At 46.7% G+C, this 21,911-nt stretch overlaps 1 protein-coding gene across 1 annotated transcript in view; it reads left to right on the forward strand.

Moving 5' to 3' along the window:
* LOC124037512 (unconventional myosin-IXAa-like) overlaps positions 1 to 21,911 on the forward strand; it is a 342,685-nt gene that overhangs the window by 264,492 nt on the left and 56,282 nt on the right. Inside the window, exons 24-33 of the mRNA XM_046352288.1 lie at positions 3,228 to 4,021; positions 6,523 to 8,070; positions 8,752 to 8,830; positions 11,301 to 11,401; positions 12,322 to 12,428; positions 12,895 to 13,109; positions 15,839 to 15,955; positions 18,560 to 18,748; positions 21,521 to 21,568; positions 21,692 to 21,803. Of these exons, the coding sequence (XP_046208244.1) occupies positions 3,228 to 4,021; positions 6,523 to 8,070; positions 8,752 to 8,830; positions 11,301 to 11,401; positions 12,322 to 12,428; positions 12,895 to 13,109; positions 15,839 to 15,955; positions 18,560 to 18,748; positions 21,521 to 21,568; positions 21,692 to 21,803 (3,310 nt within the window). The remainder of the gene's footprint in view (positions 1 to 3,227; positions 4,022 to 6,522; positions 8,071 to 8,751; positions 8,831 to 11,300; positions 11,402 to 12,321; positions 12,429 to 12,894; positions 13,110 to 15,838; positions 15,956 to 18,559; positions 18,749 to 21,520; positions 21,569 to 21,691; positions 21,804 to 21,911) is intronic.

Here is a 21,911-nt window from a genome sequence, read left to right on the forward strand (position 1 = left end):
TTTTCCTACTTACAAAGCATGTAGAGGTCTGTCATTTCTATCATAGGTACACTTCAACTGTGAGAGACGGAATCTAAAACAAAAATCCAGAAAAATCACATTATGATTTTTTAAGTAATTAATTTGCATTAATTCACTCTTCACTCTTACTTGAGTCGTTTTCTATGTGGACAGATTTGGTTACTTCAGCCAACTTTGTGGCAACAGTTTCAGCCCTTTCCTGTTTCAGAGTGACAATTTACATAATCTATTATCTAACTGACTGACCAGTAGGGGAAGGCCCTTTCCTGTTTCAGGGTGACAATTTACATAATCTATTATCTAACTGACTGACCAGTAGGGGAAGGCCCTTTCCTGTTTCAGAGTGACAATTTACATAATCTATTATCTGACTGACTGACCAGTAGGGTTCGAAGACCAAGTGTAGTGACGCAGGGTAGTAGCCAGTAGTGACTGGCTACCACACGCTCCAAATGAGAAATAGGGGAAAATTGCTTTCCTGGAGGCCATATAGTTTCTGGAAGGGATACTTGGGTCCCAGTAGAGAGAAGTCAGTCTGCTGTCCAAATCATTGTCGGACTAAACAGCAAACATAACAAATCAGCTCAGAACCTAGTGACAGACATGCTAAAACTCTAATCATGTTTAGTTGAATAATTGGCGATAAAATTATTACGCACACCTGTCAACTGGCAACAGCAGTAGCTGTTTGAAAAGTTTATAATTTTGGGTTACAAGTGTTTAAAGACAACCATTTCATTGTAGAAGTGAACAAAAACAGAGAATTTAAATCTCGCAAAGTGATTTTTTTGTAACTTTTTTTTTACTCACGGCATATCCAGTTGAAGTCGGAAGTTTACACTCCGGAAGTTTACACTCCGGAAGTTTACACTCCGGAAGTTTACACTCCGGAAGTTTACACTCCGGAAGTTTACACTCCACAAATGTATTGTTAACAAACTATAGTTTTAGCAAGTTGGTTAGGATATCTACTTTTTGCATGACAAGTAATTTTTCCAACAATTGTTTACAGACAGATTATTTCACTCATAATTCACTGTATCACAATTCCAGTGGGTCAGAAGTTTACATACACTAAGTTGACTGTGCCTTTAAACAGCTTGGAAAATTCCAGAAAATTATGTCATGGCTTTAGAAGCTTCTGATAGGCTAATTGACATAATTTCAGTCAATTGGACGTTTACCTGTGGATGTATTTCAAGGCCTACCTTGAAACTCAGTGCCTCTTAGCTCATGAGCATCAGCAGTGGGGCGGCAGAGTAGCCTAGTGGTTAGAGCGTTGGACTAGTAACTGAAAGGTTGCATGTTCAAATCCCCGAGCTGACAAGGTACAAAATCTGTCGTTCTGCCCCTGAACATGCAGTTAACCCACTGTTACTAGGCCGTCATTGAAAATAAGAATTTGCTCTTAACTGACTTGCCTAGTAAAATAAAGGTTAAAAAAAATAAAAATAATAATGGGAAAATCGAAAGAAATCAGCCAAGACCTCAGGAAATAAAATTGGAGACATCCACAAGTTTGGTTCATACTTCATACAATTTCCACACACCTGAAGGTACCACGTTCATCTGTACAAACAATAGTATGCAAGTATAAACACCATGGGACCATGCAGCCGCCATACTGCTCAGGAAGGAGATGTGTTCTGTCTCCTAGAGATGAACCTACTTTGGTGCAAAAAGTGCAAATCAGTCCCAGAACAACAGCAAAGGACCTTGTGAAGATGCTGGAGGAAACAGGTACAAAACTATCTATATCCACAATAAAATGAGTCCTATATCAACATAACCTGAAAGGCCGCTCAGCAAGGAAGAAGCCACTGCACATGGGGACAAAGATCATACTTTTTGGAGAAATGTCCTCTGGTCTGATGAAACAAAAATAGAACTGTTTGGCCATAATGACCATCGTTATGTTTGGAGGAAAAAGGGGGAGGCTTGCAAGCCGAAGAACACCATCCCAACTGTGAAGCACGGAGGTGGCAGCATCATGTTGTGGGGGTGCTTTGCTGCAGGAGAGATTGCTTCACTTCACAAAATAGATGGCATCATGAGGGAGGAAAATTATGTGGATATATTGAAGCAACATCTCAAGACATTAGTCAGGAAGTAAAAGCTTGGTCGCATATGGGTCTTCCAAATGGACAATGACCCCAAGCATACTTCCAAAGTTGTGGCAAAATGGCTTAAGGACAACAAAGTCAAGGTATTGGAGTGGCCATCACAAAGCCCTGACCTCAATTCTATAGAAAACGTGGGCAGAACTGATAAAGCATGTGTGAGCAAGGAGGCCTACAAACCTGACTCAGTTACACCAGCTCTGTCAGGAGGAATGGCCAAAATTCACCCAACTTATTGTGGGAAGCTTGTGGAACGCTACCCGACACGTTTGACCCAAGTTAAACAATTTAAAAGCAATGCTACCAAATACGAATTGAGTATGTAAACTTCTGACCCACTGGGAATGTGATGAAAGAGTTCAAACCTGAAATAAATTATTCTCTCTACTATTATTCTGACATTTCACATTCTTAAAATAAAGTGGTGATCCTAACTGACCTAAGACAGGGAATTTTTACTAGGTTTGAATGTCAGGAATTGTGAAAACTGAGTTTCAAACGTATTTGGCTAAGGTGTATGTAAACTTCCGACTTCAACTGTAAATACGGCCTACTGCTAATTTAGAAATGTTATTCTCTGGGGCCATTAAATAGATTTTTGTTCTGTAGCTGTGTTCATTTGTTTCAGTCTCCACAAAGAAACTGTGGGTTGAGTTTATGACTATAGAGGGAAGTAGTCAACTTATTAAAGTGAGTTGTTCAGAGAGTTTATTTTAGCCAGTCAAACATTCAGGCATGTCCATATGGATATCCATATCAAGCTGTCATCGTAGAGGGGATAGCAAACGTATTGCGTTCCAACAACTTCTATATCTTATTAACATGTCTCAGTAGATGTTTACCTACTGGAGGTCTTTCTGGGATATATTCAGTTCACATGCAAATTGCGCCGTAAAGGGTCAGTTTTGTAAAATACGTTTTTTCTGTCCTCGAAAGGATTCTCGACACTACTCCAGAACTCTAAAACCACTAACATGCAATTCATTTCAATGATAACACCCCAGTCAATAAACATTCTCAGTTTTTGCCACAAATATGACTTCACACTTTGTTAATTCATATTTCTCAATTCTCTCCTCTCCAAAGCGATGGTGGAGGGGCTGCCTACTCAGACAGTTGGAGGCTGCAGTGGACCCAGCCGTCCAGGAGGAGGCAGCAGAGGACCCAGCCGTCCAGGAGGAGGCAGCAGAGGACCCAGCCGTCCAGGAGGAGGCAGCAAAGGACCCAGCAGAGGACCCAGCCGTCCAGGAGGAGGCAGCAGTGGACCCAGCCGTCCAGGAGGAGGCAGCAGTGGACCCAGCCGTCCAGGAGGAGGCAGCAGAGGACCCAGCCGTCCAGGAGGAGGCAGCAGAGGACCCAGCCGTCCAGGAGGAGGCAGCAGAGGACCCAGCCGTCCAGGAGGAGGCAGCAGAGGACCCAGCCGTCCAGGAGGAGGCAGCAGAGGACCCAGCAGAGGACCCAGCCGTCCAGGAGGAGGCAGCAGTAGACCCAGCCGTCCAGGAGGAGGCAGCAGAGGACCTAGCAGAGGAACCAGCCGTCCAGGAGGAGGCTGCAGTGGACCCAGCCGTCCAGGAGGCGGCAGCAGAGGACCCAGCCGTCCAGGAGGAGGCTGCAGTGGACCCAGCCGTCCAGGAGGAGGCAGCAGTGTGCCTGCAGGCATCGTGGAGGGGCTACAGGCAGTGCAGGCAGTTCCTGCAGTGGCGGGCCTCTGCCCTGATAATACAGAGGCGCTGGAGAAACTGCATCCAGCACAGGGCTCTGGCGGCCATTACGGTGCAGACAGCCTGGCGCATCTACAGAGAGAGAGCCCACCACCGTAGCACACGTGGTGCAGTTATGCTGCTACAGGCAGCCTGCAGGGGCTACATGGCACGCCTGAGGTAGCTAGGAGTGATAAACATTTCTATTTTGTGATATACACCGAGTATACCAAACATCAAGAACACCTTCCTGATATTGAGTTGCACCCCCTCCACCTTTTGCCCTCAGAACAGTCTCAGTTCGTCGGGGCATGGACTCTACATGGTGTTAAAAGCGTTCCACAGGGATGCTGGCCCATGTCGACTCCAATGCTTCCCACAGTTGTGTCAAGTTGGCTGTATGTCCTTTGGGTGGGGTACCATTCTTGATACACACGGGAAACGGTTGAGCGTGAAAAACCCAGCAGCGATGCAGTTCTTGACTCAAACCGGTGTGCCTGGCACATACTACCATACCCCATTCAAAGTCTCATGGCTTAAAAATCCTTCTGTATCCTGTCTCCTCCCCTTCATCTAAACTGATTGAAGTGGATTTAACAAGTGACATCAATAAGGGAGCATAGCTTTCACCTGGATTCACCTGGTCAGTCTGTTATGGAACAATGTTTTTCTTAATGTTTTGTATACTCAGTGTACATAAAGATGGACAATATGGATTTATATTCTAAATATGATCAAACATAGTGTAACGGGTGTAATGAGGTTATAGTTTGTTAGGGGTACCAGGTAGGTCGTGCTTATCAGAGAAAATATTGATTTCTCCTTTTTTGTTTGTGAGGGAATGAGTTCCATCTGGTCCGTCAAGTCTACACCAATACAAAGGACTCATGTAAAAGTCAGGATGGAAATATACTTTTGCAGAAACCCTTAAAACATTGGAAATAACTTCAAAGCAACTATATTACTTTGCTGTGGTTATAATTTTAAAAAATTAAACATGTTTTATTTAAATAAAAAATGTAAAAATGATCTCCCACATAATAACATCACAGCACAATGATCTCTGGTTCCTCAAGAAATTCCCGTACCTCAGGCCTAAAAAGAGTCCTGCCCGGTAAAGGAGTTCACGGGAACTCAAGTGACCTCAGTCACGCAGTCTTTGCCTCTTCACAAAGTGTAGCTTAAACCGGTCTCAATCATACAATCATACAATCAGAATCTTAACGTCTTCTACCACACAACTATAAAAGGTTACCAGAACTCCCAGTAATCTTCACCAACCACTGAACACAACCCAACACGGTAAATACCACTAAAACAGTCAGTCAATCCAATCCGCCAACAGATCTCCTGCAGAGAAAGGCCAGTTCCTGCAGTGGCGGTACTCTGCCCTGATAATACAGAGGCGGTGAAGAAACTGCAGCCAGCACAGGGCTCTGGCGGCCATTACGGTGCAGAACAGCACAGGGCTCTGGCGGCCATTACGGTGCAGAACAGCACAGGGGTCTGGCGGCCATTACGGTGCAGAACAGCACAGGGCTCTGGCGGCCATTACGGTGCAGAACAGCACAGGGCTCTGGCGGCCATTACGGTGCAGAACAGCACAGGGCTCTGGCGGACATTACGGTGCAGAACAGCACAGGGCTCTGGCGGCCATTACGGTGCAGAACAGCACAGGGCTCTGGCGGCCATTACGGTGCAGAACAGCACAGGGCTCTGGCGGCCATTACGGTGCAGAACAGCACAGGGCTCTGGCGGCCATTACGGTGCAGAACAGCACAGGACTCTGGCGGCCATTATGGTGCAGAACAGCACAGGGCTCTGGTGGCCATTACGGTGCAGAACAGCACAGGGCTCTGGCGGCCATTACGGTGCAGAACAGCACAGGACTCTGGCGGCCATTACGGTGCAGAACAGCACAGGGCTCTGGCGGCCATTACGGTGCAGAACAGCACAGGGCTCTGGCGGCCATTACGGTGCAGAACAGCACAGGGCTCTGGCGGCCATTACGGTGCAGAACAGCACAGGGCTCTGGCGGCCATTACGGTGCAGAACAGCACAGGGCTCTGGCGGCCATTACGGTGCAGAACAGCACAGGGCACTGGCGGCCATTACGGTGCAGAACAGCACAGGGCTCTGGCGGCCATTACGGTGCAGAACAGCACAGGGCTCTGGCGGCCATTACGGTGCAGAAGAGCAAAGACCAACTGAGATGTTTATTCCCAAAGGAAGAAGTGAGAGGATCTGATCCGTGTTAATCTGGAGACACAACTACAAAGAACACTTTATAAATACAACAAAACATACAGAGTAAAGAAGAATACTTCCTCGTTTACCCCACTGTCACCCCCTTTTGCTTAACTGACGCTATCTATTTAATGGGGAATTAAAGGGCAGGCGCCTCATGTGCAGCAGAAGCACAGACGGTTCAGACAAATTCAGGGCCGTCACTATAGCTCTAAAAACACCTGATTCATGTAGTTATAATTGGTTGAAGAAAAACACATTATGTGTATTTTAGTGCTGGGCTGGAACAAGAGCTTGCGTACCCTATTGTTCCCAGGTTCAAATGATTAGCCTTTCCATACACTGATGAAGAACACATTGGAGAAGAGTAGGAATGGAAGGTAGATTTGCTTTAAGCTGTGTTTGCTTACAGTTTGACTTGCTGTTTCCTATAGGTTCACGGAACTAAAAGAGCAGAGTCAGCAGGAAAAGCAGTTGCTCAATGGACAAAGTAGCCCCACCACAGAAGAAGAGGAGGACATCTCGGAGGACCATGTCGTCAAGATCACCCGCCATCATGGCATCCAAGATGTCTCCACGGTCTGGCCTACTGAAGAATCTAATGAATCTAGGTGGAAGTGTTTGTTGGAAGAGGAAGAGGATAGAGAGAGCGAGAGCGAGAGAAGACCGTGTATAGACGAGTCCAGCAGACAGAGTATAGAGCCCAGCAGCCACAAAACACGGGCCAAGAGACAGAATCGGCGTATGAGGGAGCTGGAGCAGACCCAGTTCAGCCTGGAGCTACTCAAGGTGCGGACCCACAGAACGGGAGGGACTCTGCCAGAAGAGGAGACCCATGTACCCCCATGTCCGGACAGCATCTCCTGTCCCCTTGACTATCACCAACACCACCGGCCCTCCTCCCCTGATAGCCATGGGAGCACCTCCATAGACGTCGAGGTGGAGGCGGGAGGTTACCCCAGTTACCATGTTAACCAGTCAGCGCCGCTCCGGACTTCTTCCCAAGAGGATTCGGTCAGACCAGGGCCTCCCATTCACACCCCCACAGAGTCCCAGTCCCATGAGCACCCAGTGGTGGTAAAACAGAATGATCTGAGCCCCGGGACAGAGGAGCTACCGCCCATGCTACTGGCCCCTATCAAGGAGGTGGTAAAACAGAATGATCTGAGCCCCGGGACAGAGGAGCTACCGCCCATGCTACTGCCCCCTATCAAGGAGGTGGTAAAACAGAATGATCTGAGCCCCGGGACAGAAGAGCTACCGCCCATGCTACTGCCCCCTATCAAGGAGGTGGTAAAACAGAATGATCTGAGCCCCAGGACAGAGGAGCTACTGCCCCCTATCAAGGAGGTGGTGACGGAGGCTACACAATCCACCGTCTACATCCCCCCTGAGGACCACAGCAGTGAGCCCAAGCCTAAGCAACAGAGCCCCAACAAGCGTGTGAAGGAGAGGAGAGAGTCCTCCTCTCGAGGGCCCGTGGTGGTTGTCATCAGTATGCAGAAGGAGACCCTGCTGGATGAAGGGGAACTGCGGGCGGTAAAAGCCCAGGAGAGTGCACTCCAGATGGGTGTAACCCCTGCAACATTCTCCCCTACACCCATCGCTGGCCTGGAAGTATCAGAGAAGACCCAGCCGCCTTGGACTGTTACCAAACCTCCGAGAGACTTAGCTGGGGTCGACATGTCTAACTTGGTGCCCTCCTCCAACTCCAACCATAGCCTTTGTCCTTCCGAGGTAGATATCCAGATAGTTCTGGAGCCCAAGGCCCCCGCTGGTGAAGTCCCTCCCAGCCAGCAGGAGAGGAAGGTGGGCAGGCCAGCGCAGGACAACTGGGTCTCCACCGACAGGATCCTGGAGAGCAGGGAAGCAGCCTTGGCATCACAGAAGAAGACTCCGACCAAGACCATCATTGTCAATATGACTGAGAAGCCGCCCTCCAACGTCACGTTCTCACCCCGACGCAAGTTCCCCTTCTCCAAGTGAGTGTTGTGTTGCTGTAACGTTGCTTTGATGTTGCTTTGATGTTGCTTTGATGTTGCTTTGATGTTACTGTAACGTTGCTTTGATGTTGCTGTAATGTTGCTTTGATGTTGCTGTAATGTTGCTTTGATGTTGCTTTAATGTTGCTTTGATGTTGATTTGATGTTGCTGTAACGTTGCTTTGATGTTGCTTTGACGTTGCTTTGATGTTGCTGTAACGTTGCTTTGATGTTGCTGTAACGTTGCTTTGATGTTGCTGTAACGTTGCTTTGATGTTGCTTTGATGTTGCTGTAACGTTGCTTTGATGTTGCTGTAACGTTGCTTTGATGTTGCTGTAACGTTGCTTTGATGTTGCTGTAACATTGCTTTGATGTTGCTGGTCATTCAAAGCTTTGTTGTTCATTTGTTCTCTCAACACAAAGCTTTATTTATTTTTCACTGACAGACAATGTGTACAAATTGACACTTTAATTTCAATAAATGACCACTAAGTTGTTGTTTTTCTTCTAAATGGTCATGAAAATATTTCCTAATTCTGTTATTTTTCATTGTCTTGTACAGCAACAACATTGTAAAACACAGGAAAGATATATTCAAATATATATCAAAAAGATATTTGAATATGCAAGGACATTTGAAAGGGTACAAAGAGATGTAACATCTTGTGACTGTATTGTAGGTCTGATAAGGACCTGGTGAACAAGGAGTGGTCGTTGGTCTCTGTCTCTAGAGCCACCACTGGACAGACTGCCAGAGAGGTGGGTTAACACAGTACACTACCCAAAGGAAACGCACGCACGCACACGCGCACACACACACACAGACACGCGCACGCACACACACACGCACACACACACACACACACACACACACACACACACACACACACACACACACACACACACACACACACACACACACACACACACACAGACACGACACACACACGCGCACGCACACACGCACACACACACACACACACACACACACACACACACACACACACACACACACACACACACACACACACACACACACACACACACACACACACACACACACACACACACACACACACACACACACACACACACACACACACACACACACACACACACACACACACACACACTGTGCTTGTATAAGTTAAACGTGTTATTCATTTGTGTCATTCAAACAGTCAGTGTGTCTCTAAGTGATGTCTACTTACACTGTACAGTGCCTTCAGAAAGTATAGTTAGTCTCAAAAACACTGCAGTCGAACCTCTTCTAGGAACAGTTAGTCTCAAAAACACTGCAGTCGAACCTCTTCTAGGAACAGTTAGTCTCAAAAACACTGCAGTCGAACCTCTTCTAGGAACAGTTAGTCTCAAAAACACTGCAGTCGAACCTCTTCTCGGAACAGTTAGTCTCAAAAACACTGCAGTCGAACCTCTTCTAGGAACAGTTAGTCTCAAAAACACTGCAGTCGAACCTCTTCTAGGAACAGTTAGTCTCAAAAACACTGCAGTCGAACCTCTTCTAGGAACAGTTAGTCTCAAAAACACTGCAGTCGAACCTCTTCTAGGAACAGTTAGTCTCAAAAACACTGCAGTCGAACCTCTTCTAGGAACAGTTAGTCTCAAAAACACTGCAGTCGAACCTCTTCTAGGAACAGTTAGTCTCAAAAACACTGCAGTCGAACCTCTTCTAGGAACAGTTAGTCTCAAAAACACTGCAGTCGAACCGCTTCTAGGAACAGTTAGTCTCAAAAACACTGCAGTCGAACCTCTTCTAGGAACAGTTAGTCTCAAAAACACTGCAGTCGAACCTCTTCTAGGAACAGTTAGTCTCAAAAACACTGCAGTCGAACCTCTTCTAGGAACAGTTAGTCTCAAAAACACTGCAGTCGAACCTCTTCTAGGAATAGTTAGTCTCAAAAACACTGCGGTCGAACCTCTTCTAGGAATAGTTAGTCTCAAAAACACTGCAGTCGAACCTCTTCTAGGAACAGTTAGTCTCAAAAACACTGCAGTCGAACCTCTTCTAGGAACAGTTAGTCTCAAAAACACTGCAGTCGAACCTCTTCTAGGAACAGTTAGTCTCAAAAACACTGCGGTCGAACCTCTTCTAGGAACAGTTAGTCTCAAAAACACTGCGGTCGAACCTCTTCTAGGAACAGTTAGTCTCAAAAACACTGCGGTCGAACCTCTTCTAGGAATAGTTAGTCTCAAAAACACTGCAGTCGAACCTCTTCTAGGAACAGTTAGTCTCAAAAACACTGCAGTCGAACCTCTTCTAGGAATAGTTAGTCTCAAAAACACTGCGGTCGAACCTCTTCTAGGAACAGTTAGTCTCAAAAACACTGCGGTCGAATCTCTTCTAGGAATAGTTAGTCTCAAAAACACTGCAGTCGAACCTCTTCTAGGAACAGTTAGTCTCAAAAACACTGCAGTCGAACCTCTTCTAGGAACAGTTAGTCTCAAAAACACTGCGGTCGAACCGCTTCTAGGAACAGTTAGTCTCAAAAACACTGCGGTCGAACCGCTTCTAGGAATAGTTTGTCTCAAAAAGACTGCATCTAGCATCAGTATGACTTTCTGTCAAAATACAGGTTCAATAAAATAAAATAAATTAAAGTATCGGGAAGAGGGAAAAATGCCATGTCACTCTCCTCTAAACCTGATCTCAGAACTGTTTGGGCTGTCTCACTAACTCTAATGGTCATCACAAACAGATCTGGGATCAGGTTAGTGCAACTAGTCATAGCCAGGAGAGCGATCAGTGATGCATGCTGGAACCTTTAACCCATTGACACACCATTCTATTTCCCCTTCCACGTCTTTCTGAGAGCATGAGCTCTCTCTCTCTCTCTCACCCACTCGTATCTCTTCTAGTTTAGTCGTTTTCTCAGAAAATACGTTGTACTATCTATGTCTGTACGTCTACTGTATGTCTCAATATGTCCATTTGTTTGTAGACTGTTAGTTGTTGTTCTGTGCAGACGGAACGAGTGATGCGAGAGGAACATGCACACACGTGGATGTATTGACATTAAAGTCTGATATTGCAAAAAATGTATATTCTGTCTCAAATGGGTCACCTCTCTCACCATCTTTTCCCGTTTCAGGATATGACTCATAAAACCATGGAAAAATAGCCCGAGCCTTTGATGCCAACTCGTTGAACATTGAAAATGTTGCGCTGTCATATGTTGGGTAATAAAAGACTTCCCTTCCATTCTCCCAGGCTGCTCACAAGGAAGTGCAGAAGAGCATCCATAAGACCATGTCTTCAGGAGACCTGGGAAAGGTAGCAACGCTTAGGAAGACATCCAGTCAGGATGGAAGGTAGCTCCTCCCTCCCTCCCTCCCTCCCTGCCTCCCTCCCTCCCTCCCCCCTTCCTCCCTCCCTCCCTCCCTCCCCCTTCCTCCCTCCCTCCCTCCCTCCCTCCCTCTATAGCCCATACGGGGTGGGAGGTAGCTCCTCCTCCCTCCTCTATAGCCCATACGGGGTGGGAGGTAGCTCCTCCCTCCCTCCCTCCTCCCTCCCCCTCCCCCTCCCTCCCTCCCTCCCTCCCTCTATAGCCCATACGGGGTGGGAGGTAGCTCCTCCCTCCCTCCCTCTATAGCCCATACGGGGTGGGAGGTAGCTCCTCCCTCCCTCCCTCCCTCCCTCTATAGCCCATACGGGGTGGGAGGTAGCTCCTCCCTCCCTCCCTCCCTCTATAGCCCATACGGGGTGGGAGGTAGCTCCTCCCTCCCTCTATAGCCCATACGGGGTGGGAGGTAGCTCCTCCCTCCCTCTATAGCCCATACGGGGTGGGAGGTAGCTCCTCCCTCCCTCTATAGCCCATACGGGGTGGGAGGTAGCCTCGAGGTTAGAGCGTTGGATTAGTAAGGTAGCTCGATCGATTCCCTGAGCTGACAAGGTACAAATCTGTCGTTCTGCCCCTGAACGGCCGGTAGGCCGTCATTGTAAATAAGAATTTGTTCTTAACTGAATTGCCTAGTTAAATTAAGGTTAAATAAATAATATATGAGCCAGACACAATCATTCTGCAGACGCACAAAGAAGATTGTAATTGTGTACCTTTTTTAAAAATATATATATATATTTTAGATCGGGCCGAGCAGATTCAGCAGGACTGTTCTGGCTCAGAGTCCCTGTATATTATTGTCCTTCCCAGCACTGTTTCAGCAACTAGTGTGACATGGGTACTAGACTGTTTATACAGGAGTCTTCTGAGCTGTGTGACTGTGTGTTGCAGCAGAGTACGAGGGAAGATACGGTTCTGGGGCAAGACCAAGCATGCAGAGAAGAAGCTGTCTAGAGACAAGCAGCAGTCCACACAGAGAGACGGCACTGACAAGATAGGTAAGACACTTTGTCGTGCTTTATCCAGAGGGGTTGGGAAGAAGGACAGTAAAGTTCTGTTGTATTTCATAACACTGGACATGTGATATTAGATTACACTGCGGATTTCTCATCTCAACAATAAGACACAAAACAAATTATGAACTGGGGTTGAATGCTGATTGGTTGACAGCTATGGAATATCAGACCGTATACCACGGATGTGACAACATGTGTTTTTACTGCTCTAACTACCCTGGTAACCAGTTTATAACAGCAATAAGGCACCTCAGTGGTTTGTGGTATATGGCCAATATACTACGGCTAAGGGCTGTATTCAGTCACTCCGCGTTGTGTCGTGACTAAGAACAGCCCTTAGCCGTGGTATATTGGTCATATTCCTCACCCCCTCGGGCCTTATTCCTCAAATAGAAACAATTGTCTTCACAACATCCCTACTATATCTTTATGACCGTGGCGGGTTCAGACGGAACAACGTCTCCCCCCCACAGTCCCAGCCTGATGGGGACCAGGGGACGGGAGACCAAGGAGAACAAGGAGCCCTCTCCCAAAGTGAGGCGGAGGCGCAGCGTCAAGATCAGCAGCGTGGTCCTAGAGCCCGCCCAGTGGGGGAACGACGCGCTGCACATCCTCACCAGCACCCACGACTACAGGAGCATGAACGACTTTCTCATGAAGAAGGTAGGTACAGACAGGCAGAGGGAAACAGAGAGACAGACAGACTGGTAGACAGACAGGCAGGCAGAGGGAAACAGAGAGACAGACAGACTGGTAGACAGACAGGCAGGCAGAGGGAAACAGAGAGACAGACAGACTGGTAGACAGACAGGCAGGCAGAGGGAAACAGAGAGACAGACAGACTGGTAGACAGACAGGCAGGCAGAGGGAAACAGAGAAGACAAACAGACAGACAGACAGGCAGAAAGAAACACAGACAGGCAGGCAGACAGGTGGACATATTCTTACAACACTTGTACTACACCAGTGGTCACTAACACAGCAGTACTGTATTGTACTACACCAGTGGTCACTAACACAGCAGTACTGTATTGTACTACACCAGTGGTCACCAACACAGCAGTACTGTATTGTACTACACCAGTGGTCACTAACACAGCAGTACTGTATTGTACTACCTACACTAGTGGTCACTAACACAGCAGTACTGTATTGTACTACCTACACTAGTGGTCACTAACACAGCAGTACTGTATTGTACTACCTAAACTAGTGGTCACTAACACAGCAGTACTGTATTGTACTACCTACACTAGTGGTCACTAACACAGCAGTACTGTATTGTACTACCTACACTAGTGGTCACTAACACAGCAGTACTGTATTGTACTACCTAAACTAGTGGTCACTAACACAGCAGTACTGTATTGTACTACCTACACTAGTGGTCACTAACACAGCAGTACTGTATTGTACTACCTACACTAGTGGTCACTAACACAGCAGTACTGTATTGTACTACCTACACTAGTGGTCACTAACACAGCAGTACTGTATTGTACTACCTACACTAGTGGTCACTAACACAGCAGTACTGTATTGTACTACACCAGTGGTCACTAACACAGCAGTACTGTATTGTACTACCTACACTAGTGGTCACTAACACAGCAGTACTGTATTGTACTACACCAGTGGTCACTAACACAGCAGTACTGTATTGTACTACACCAGTGGTCACTAACACAGCAGTACTTTACTGTACTACACTAGTGGTGACCAATCAAGATCACTTTCTGATTCAAAATGGAGGCTGAGATCTACAGGTCAGAATTATTTTGAAACATGACTTAAATATGTAAGCCTGTTCAACATGAACCTATTAAAAACAGTTTTGTGATATTATAATCATAATATAGAGTTTTATATTACTGGTGAGGCACAGCTGAGTGAGCATACAGTGAAATAATTAGCTTTATTTTATTGGGCTGATGGTGCCTGCATCGGAGGGTCTGCCTCTCGCCGTCGGACGGTCCCTCTCCCCCCTCCTCCGACACTGAGGGGGGACACTGTCTTCCAGCTGAGGGTGAAACGCAATTCACACCACATTATTTCTCCCTCATGCACAAATTCATGTTATTCCTTCTATGACCAGAGAAAGTATTCCATTATATATATGTGTGTATATATATATATATATATATATTTATATATATATAACACAACTGCTTATAATACCAAAGCCTATCAACACACTTTGCTATTTATTAATTGAAGCTGCTGAAAAACGTAGGAATGCAAGGCTTTATCTTTGTTTTGTATTTTCGATCAGTGACCTGGACTCTGATATTATTATTGATCAGTGATCTGGACTCTGACATTATTATTGATCAGTGATCTGGACTCTGATATTATTACAGATCAGTGATCTGGACCATTTGATCCACTGTTACAGATCTGGACTCAATAGTCATACATATTTACACAGATCAGTGATCTGGACTCATGACTATTATTTGATGAGAACAGTGATTTATTATGACCATATTATTATTGATCAGTGATCTGCACTGTGATATTACTATAGATCAGTGATCTGGACTCTGATATTATTACAGATCTGGACTCTGGTATTACTATAGATCAGTGATCTGGACTCTGATATTATTACAGTGATCTGGACTCTGTTATTACTATAGATCAGTGATCTGGACTCTGTTATTACTATAGATCAGTGATCTGGACTCTGATATTATTATTGATCAGTGATCTGGACTCTGATATTATTACAGATCAGTGATCTGGGCTCTGTTATTATTATTGTCTGATATTATTATTGATCAGTGATCTGGACTCTGATATTATTACAGATCAGTGACCTGGACTCTGATATTATTATTGATCAGTGATCTGGACTCTGATATTATTACAGATCAGTGATCTGGACTCTGATATTATTATTGATCAGTGGTCTGGACTCTGATATTATTATTGATCAGTGATCTGGACTCTGATATTATTACAGATCAGTGATCTGGACTCTGATATTATTATTGATCAGTGATCTGGACTCTGATATTATTACAGATCTGGACTCTGATATTATTACAGATCAGTGATCTGGACTCTGATATTATTACAGATCAGTGATCTGGACTCTGATATTATTACAGATCAGTGATCTGGACTCTGATATTATTACAGATCAGTGATCTGGACTCTGATATTATTACTGATCAGTGATCTGGACTCTGATATTATTACAGATCAGTGACCTGGACTCTGATATTATTACAGATCAGTGACCTGGACTCTGATATTATTACAGATCAGTGATCTGGACTCTGATATTATTACAGATCAGTGATCTGGACTCTGATATTATTACAGATCAGTGATCTGGACTCTGATATTATTACAGATCAGTGATCTGGACTCTGATATTATTACAGATCAGTGACCTGGACTCGGAGGACTGTCAGAAGGACACCTTGGTGGACGTGGTCTTTAAGAAAGCTCTGAAGGAGTTCCGCCTCAACATCTTCAACTCCTACTCCACCGCCCTGGCTGTGAGTATCACTATGGACATGGCGTATTGTCGTTGTACATGGTTACGGTTCACACTAGGGGTTCTATTCCCACTTGGGTGCTGGGCACTCCAATGACAACCATCAGTGACCACACAAGGCTTTTTCCTCAGACAGTGGCTGAGCCTATTGTAGCACATAAATCAATGTCTGTAGTCTTGCCTCCTTTCTACCTCCATGTCCTTCCTCATCTCTGTCTTCCATACTACTTTACATAGTAATACTGTACTCATTATCTCTGTCTTCCATACTACTTTACATAGTAATACTGTACTCATTATCTCTGTCTTCCATACTACTTTACATAGTAATACTGTACTCATTATCTCTGTCTTCCATACTACTTTACATAGTAATACTGTACTCATTATCTCTGTCTTCCATACTACTTTACATAGTAATACTGTACTCATTATCTCTGTCTTCCATACTACTTTACATAGTAATACTGTACTCATTATCTCTGTCTTCCATACTACTTTACATAGTAATACTGTACTCATTATCTCTGTCTTCCATACTACTTTACATAGTAATACTGTACTCATTATCTCTGTCTTCCATACTACTTTACATAGTAATACTGTACTCATTATCTCTGTCTTCCATACTACTTTACATAGTAATACTGTACTCATTATCTCTGTCTTCCATACTACTTTACATAGTAATACTGTAATCATTATCTCTGTCGTCCATACTACTTTACATAGTAATACTGTACTCATTATCTCTGTCTTCCATACTACTTTACATAGTAATACTGTAATCATTATCTCTGTCTTCCATACTACTTTACATAGTAATACTGTACTCATTATCTCTGTCTTCCATACTACTTTACATAGTAATACTGTAATCATTATCTCTGTCTTCCATACTACTTTACATAGTAATACTGTACTCATTATCTCTGTCTTCCATACTACTTTACATAGTAATACTGTAATCATTATCTCTGTCTTCCATACTACTTTACATAGTAATACTGTACTCATTATCTCTGTCTTCCATACTACTTTACATAGTAATACTGTAATCATTATCTCTGTCTTCTATACGACTTTACATAGTAATACTGTAATCATTATCTCTGTCTTTACATACTACTTTACATAGTAATACTGTAATCATTATCTCTGTCTTTACATACTACTTTACATAGTAATACTGTAACCATTATCTCTGTCTTTACATAGTAATACTGTAATCAATTGCATTATAGCACTTTCTCACAAGATCTCAAAATGCTTTAGATTATCATGTATGGGCTGGTCCTATCCACAAATACCTCTTCTTCCAAATATCTCTTATTACCCCTCTCCCCTCCTTCTCCCCCTGTCCCTCTCTCCTCCTTCTCCCCCTATCCCTCTCTCCTCCTTTTCCCCCTGTCCCTCTCTCCTCATTTTCCCCCTGTCCCTCTCTCCTCCTCCTCCCCTGTCCCTCTCTCCTCCTCCTCCCCTGTCCCTCTCTCCTCCTCCTCCCCTGTCCCTCTCTCCTCCTCCTCCCCCTGTCCCTCTCTCCTCCTTCTCTCCCTATCCCTCTCTCTTCCTTCTCCCCTGTCCCTCTCTCTTCCTCCTCCCCTATCCCTCTCTCCTCCTTCTCTCCCTATCCATCTCTCCTCATTCTCTCCCTATCCCTCTCTCCTCCTTCTCTCCCTGTCCCTCTCTCCTCCTTCTCTCCCTGTCCCTCTCTCCTCATTCTCTCCCTGTCCCTCTCTCCTCCTTCTCTCCCTGTCCCTCTCTCCTCCTTCTCTCCCCTGTCCCTCTCCCTCCCTCTCTCCCTCCTTCTCTCCCTGTCCCTTCTCTCCTTCCCTCTCCCTGTCCCTCTCTCTCCTTCTCCCCTGTCCCTCTCTCTTCCTTCTCTCCCTGTCCCTCTCTCCTCCTCTCTCCCTATCCCTCTCTCTTCTCCTTCTCTCCCTGTCCCTCTCTCCTCCTTCTCTCCCTGTCCCTCTCTCCTCCTTCTCTCCCTGTCCCTCTCTCCTCCTTCTCTCCCTGTCCCTCTCTCCTCCTTCTCTCCCTGTCCCTCTCTCCTCCTTCTCTCCCTATCCCTCTCTCCTCCTCCTCTCCCTGTCCCTCTCTCCTCCTTGTCTCCCTATCCCTCTCTCCTCCTTCTCTCCCATGTCCCTCTCTCCTCATTCTCTCCCTATCCCTCTCTCTTCCTTCTCCCCCTGTCCCTCTCTCCTCCTTCTCTCCCTGTCCCTCTCTCCTCCTTCTCCCCCTGTCCCTCTCTCCTCCTTCTCTCCCTATCCCTCTCTCTTCCTCCTCCCCTGTCCCTCTCTCCTCCTCTCCCCTGTCCCTCTTTCCTCCTTCTCCCCCTGTCCCTCTCTCCTCCTTCTCCCCCTGTCCCTCTCTCCTCCTTCTCTCCCTATCCCTCTCTCTTCCTTCTCTCCCTATCCCTCTCTCCTCCTTCTCTCCCTGTCCCTCTCTCCTCCTTCTCTCCCTGTCCCTCTCTCCTCCTTCTCTCCCTATCTCTCCTCCTTCTCTCCCTATCCCTCTCTCCTCCTCCTCCCCTGTCCCTCTCTCCTCCCCCGTCCCTCTCTCCTCCTCCTCCCCTGTCCCTCTCTCCTCCTTCTCCCCCATCCAGATGGATGACGGTAAGAGTATCCGTTATAAGGACCTGTACGCCCTGTTTGAACACATCCTGGAGAAGAGCATGCGGCTGGAGCAGAGGGACTGGAGCGAGTCGCCCGTCAAGGTCTGGGTCAACACCTTCAAGGTCTTCCTGGATGAGTTCATGACCGAGTACAAGCCCACGGACGGCACCATCATCAAGGTAGTGTGGGTTCTTATATGTGGAAGGGTTTGGGTGGGCGTGTGTGTAGGGGTGGAATGGTTTGGGCTGTGTGTGTGTGTGTGTGTGGTGGAATGGTTTGGGGTGTGTGTGCGTGTGTGTGGAATGGTTGGGTGGAAAGCTTTGGGGTGTGTGGAAGGGTTTGGACTGTCTGTGGGTGGGTGTGGGTGGGTGGGTGGAAAGGTTTGGGGTGTGTGGAAGGGTTTGGACTGTCTGTGGGTGGGTGGGTGTGTGTGTGTGTGTAGGGGTGGAAGGTTTTGGGCTGTGTGTAGGGGTGTGTGTGTGTGTGTGTGTGTGTGTGTGTGTGGTTTATTTAGCTTGTACTTTTTTCAGAAATCCCTTAACAGTCGTATGGCATGTTGGACGTATGGGTGAGTGGCTGATCTGTCCGTCTCCTGTTCTCTCACTGATCTGTCTGTCTCCTGTTCTCTCACTGATCTGTCCGTCTGTCTCCTGTTCTCTCACTGATCTGTCTGTCTGTCTCCTGTTCTCTCACTGATCTGTCTGTCTCCTGTTCTCTCACTGATCTGTCCGTCTGTCTCCTGTTCTCTCACTGATCTGTCCGTCTGTCTCCTGTTCTCTCACTGATCTGTCCGTCTGTCTCCTGTTCTCTCACTGATCTGTCCGTCTCCTGTTCTGTCACTGATCTCCGTCTGTCTCCTGTTCTCTCACTGATCTGTCCGTCTGTCTCCTGTTCTCTCACTGATCTGTCCGTCTGTCTCTTGTTCTCTCACTGATCTGTCCGTCTGTCTCCTGTTCTCTCACTGATCTGTCCGTCTGTCTCCTGTTCTCTCACTGATCTGTTCGTCTGTCTCCTGTTCTGTCACTGATCTGTCCGTCTGTCTCCTGTTCTCTCACTGATCTGTCCGTCTGTCTCCTGTTCTCTCACTGATCTGTCCGTCTGTCTCCTGTTCTCTCACTGATCTGTTCGTCTGTCTCCTGTTCTGTCACTGATCTGTCCGTCTGTCTCCTGTTCTCTCACTGATCTGTCCGTCTGTCTCCTGTTCTCTCACTGATCTGTCCGTCTGTCTCCTGTTCTCTCACTGATCTGTCCGTCTGTCTCCTGTTCTCTCACTGATCTGTCCGTCTGTCTCCTGTTCTCTCACTGATCTGTCCGTCTGTCTCCTGTTCTCTCACTGATCTGTCCGTCTGTCTCCTGTTCTCTCACTGATCTGTCCGTCTGTCTCCTGTTCTCTCACTGATCTGTCCGTCTGTCTCCTGTTCTCTCACTGATCTGTCCGTCTGTCTCCTGTTCTCTCACTGATCTGTCCGTCTGTCTCCTGTTCTCTCACTGATCTGTCCGTCTGTCTCCTGTTCTCTCACTGATCTGTCCGTCTGTCTCCTGTTCTCTCACTGATCTGTCCATCTGTCTCCTGTTCTCTCACTGATCTGTCCGTCTGTCTCCTGTTCTCTCACTGTCTGTTCTCTGTCTCCTGTTCTCTCACTGATCTGTCCGTCTGTCTCCTGTTCTCTCACTGATCTGTCTGTCTGTCTCCTGTTCTCTCACTGATCTGTCCGTCTGTCTCCTGTTCTCTCACTGGTCTGTCTCCTGTTCTCTCACTGATCTGTCCGTCTGTCTCCTGTTCTCTCACTGATCTGTCCGTCTGTCTCCTGTTCTGTCACTGATCTGTCCGTCTGTCTCCTGTTCTGTCACTGATCTGTCCGTCTGTCTCCTGTTCTCTCACTGATCTGTCTGTCCGTCTCCTGTTCTGTCACTGATCTGTCTGTCCGTCTCCTGTTCTGTCACTGATCTGTCCGTCTGTCTCCTGTTCTCTCACTGATCTGTCCGTCTGTCTCCTGTTCTCTCACTGATCTGTCCGTCTGTCTCCTGTTCTCTCACTGATCTGTCCGTCTGTCTCCTGTTCTCTCACTGATCTGTCCGTCTGTCTCCTGTTCTCTCACTGATCTGTCCGTCTGTCTCCTGTTCTCTCACTGATCTGTCCGTCTGTCTCCTGTTCTCTCACTGATCTGTCTGTCTGTCTCCTGTTCTCTCACTGATCTGTCCGTCTGTCTCCTGTTCTCTCACTGGTCTGTCTCCTGTTCTCTCACTGATCTGTCCGTCTGTCTCCTGTTCTCTCACTGATCTGTCCGTCTGTCTCCTGTTCTGTCACTGATCTGTCCGTCTGTCTCCTGTTCTCTCACTGATCTGTCTGTCCGTCTCCTGTTCTGTCACTGATCTGTCCGTCTGTCTCCTGTTCTCTCACTGATCTGTCCGTCTGTCTCCTGTTCTCTCACTGATCTGTCCGTCTGTCTCCTGTTCTCTCACTGATCTGTCCGTCTGTCTCCTGTTCTCTCACTGATCTGTCCGTCTGTCTCCTGTTCTCTCACTGATCTGTTCGTCTGTCTCCTGTTCTCTCACTGATCTGTCCGTCTGTCTCCTGTTCTCTCACTGATCTGTCTGTCTGTCTCCTGTTCTCTCACTGATCTGTTCGTCTGTCTCCTGTTCTCTCACTGATCTGTCCGTCTGTCTCCTGTTCTCTCACTGATCTGTCTGTCTGTCTCCTGTTCTCTCACTGATCTGTCCGTCTGTCTCCTGTTCTCTCACTGGTCTGTCTCCTGTTCTCTCACTGATCTGTCCGTCTGTCTCCTGTTCTCTCACTGATCTGTCCGTCTGTCTCCTGTTCTGTCACTGATCTGTCCGTCTGTCTCCTGTTCTGTCACTGATCTGTCCGTCTGTCTCCTGTTCTCTCACTGATCTGTCTGTCCGTCTCCTGTTCTGTCACTGATCTGTCCGTCTGTCTCCTGTTCTCTCAGGCCTGCAAACCAGAACGTAAGAAGAGGAGGAAAAAGGAATCTGACATTGTGAGTCCTCCATCTTTCTTTGACTGGGTATTCTATACTATATCTCTACACTAAGCTTCTCATGTGATGTTTGGCTTTACCTTTATGGCAAACTGAGCTGAGCCCCTCTATCGCCCTCTGAAGGTTGAGGAGCACAATGGCCACATCTTCAAGTCCACCCAGTACAGCATCCCCACCTACTGCGAATACTGCTCCTCTCTCATCTGGATGATGGACAGGGCCTGTGCCGGGTTTTGTCTGCAAACGTGAGTACACACACACACACACACACACACACACACACACACACACACACACACACACAGACAGACAGACAGACAGACAGACAGACAGACAGACAGAC

The sequence above is a fragment of the Oncorhynchus gorbuscha genome, linkage group LG06 (genome assembly GCF_021184085.1).
Source record: "Oncorhynchus gorbuscha isolate QuinsamMale2020 ecotype Even-year linkage group LG06, OgorEven_v1.0, whole genome shotgun sequence".
In the NCBI taxonomy this organism is placed as follows: Eukaryota; Metazoa; Chordata; class Actinopteri; order Salmoniformes; family Salmonidae; genus Oncorhynchus; species Oncorhynchus gorbuscha.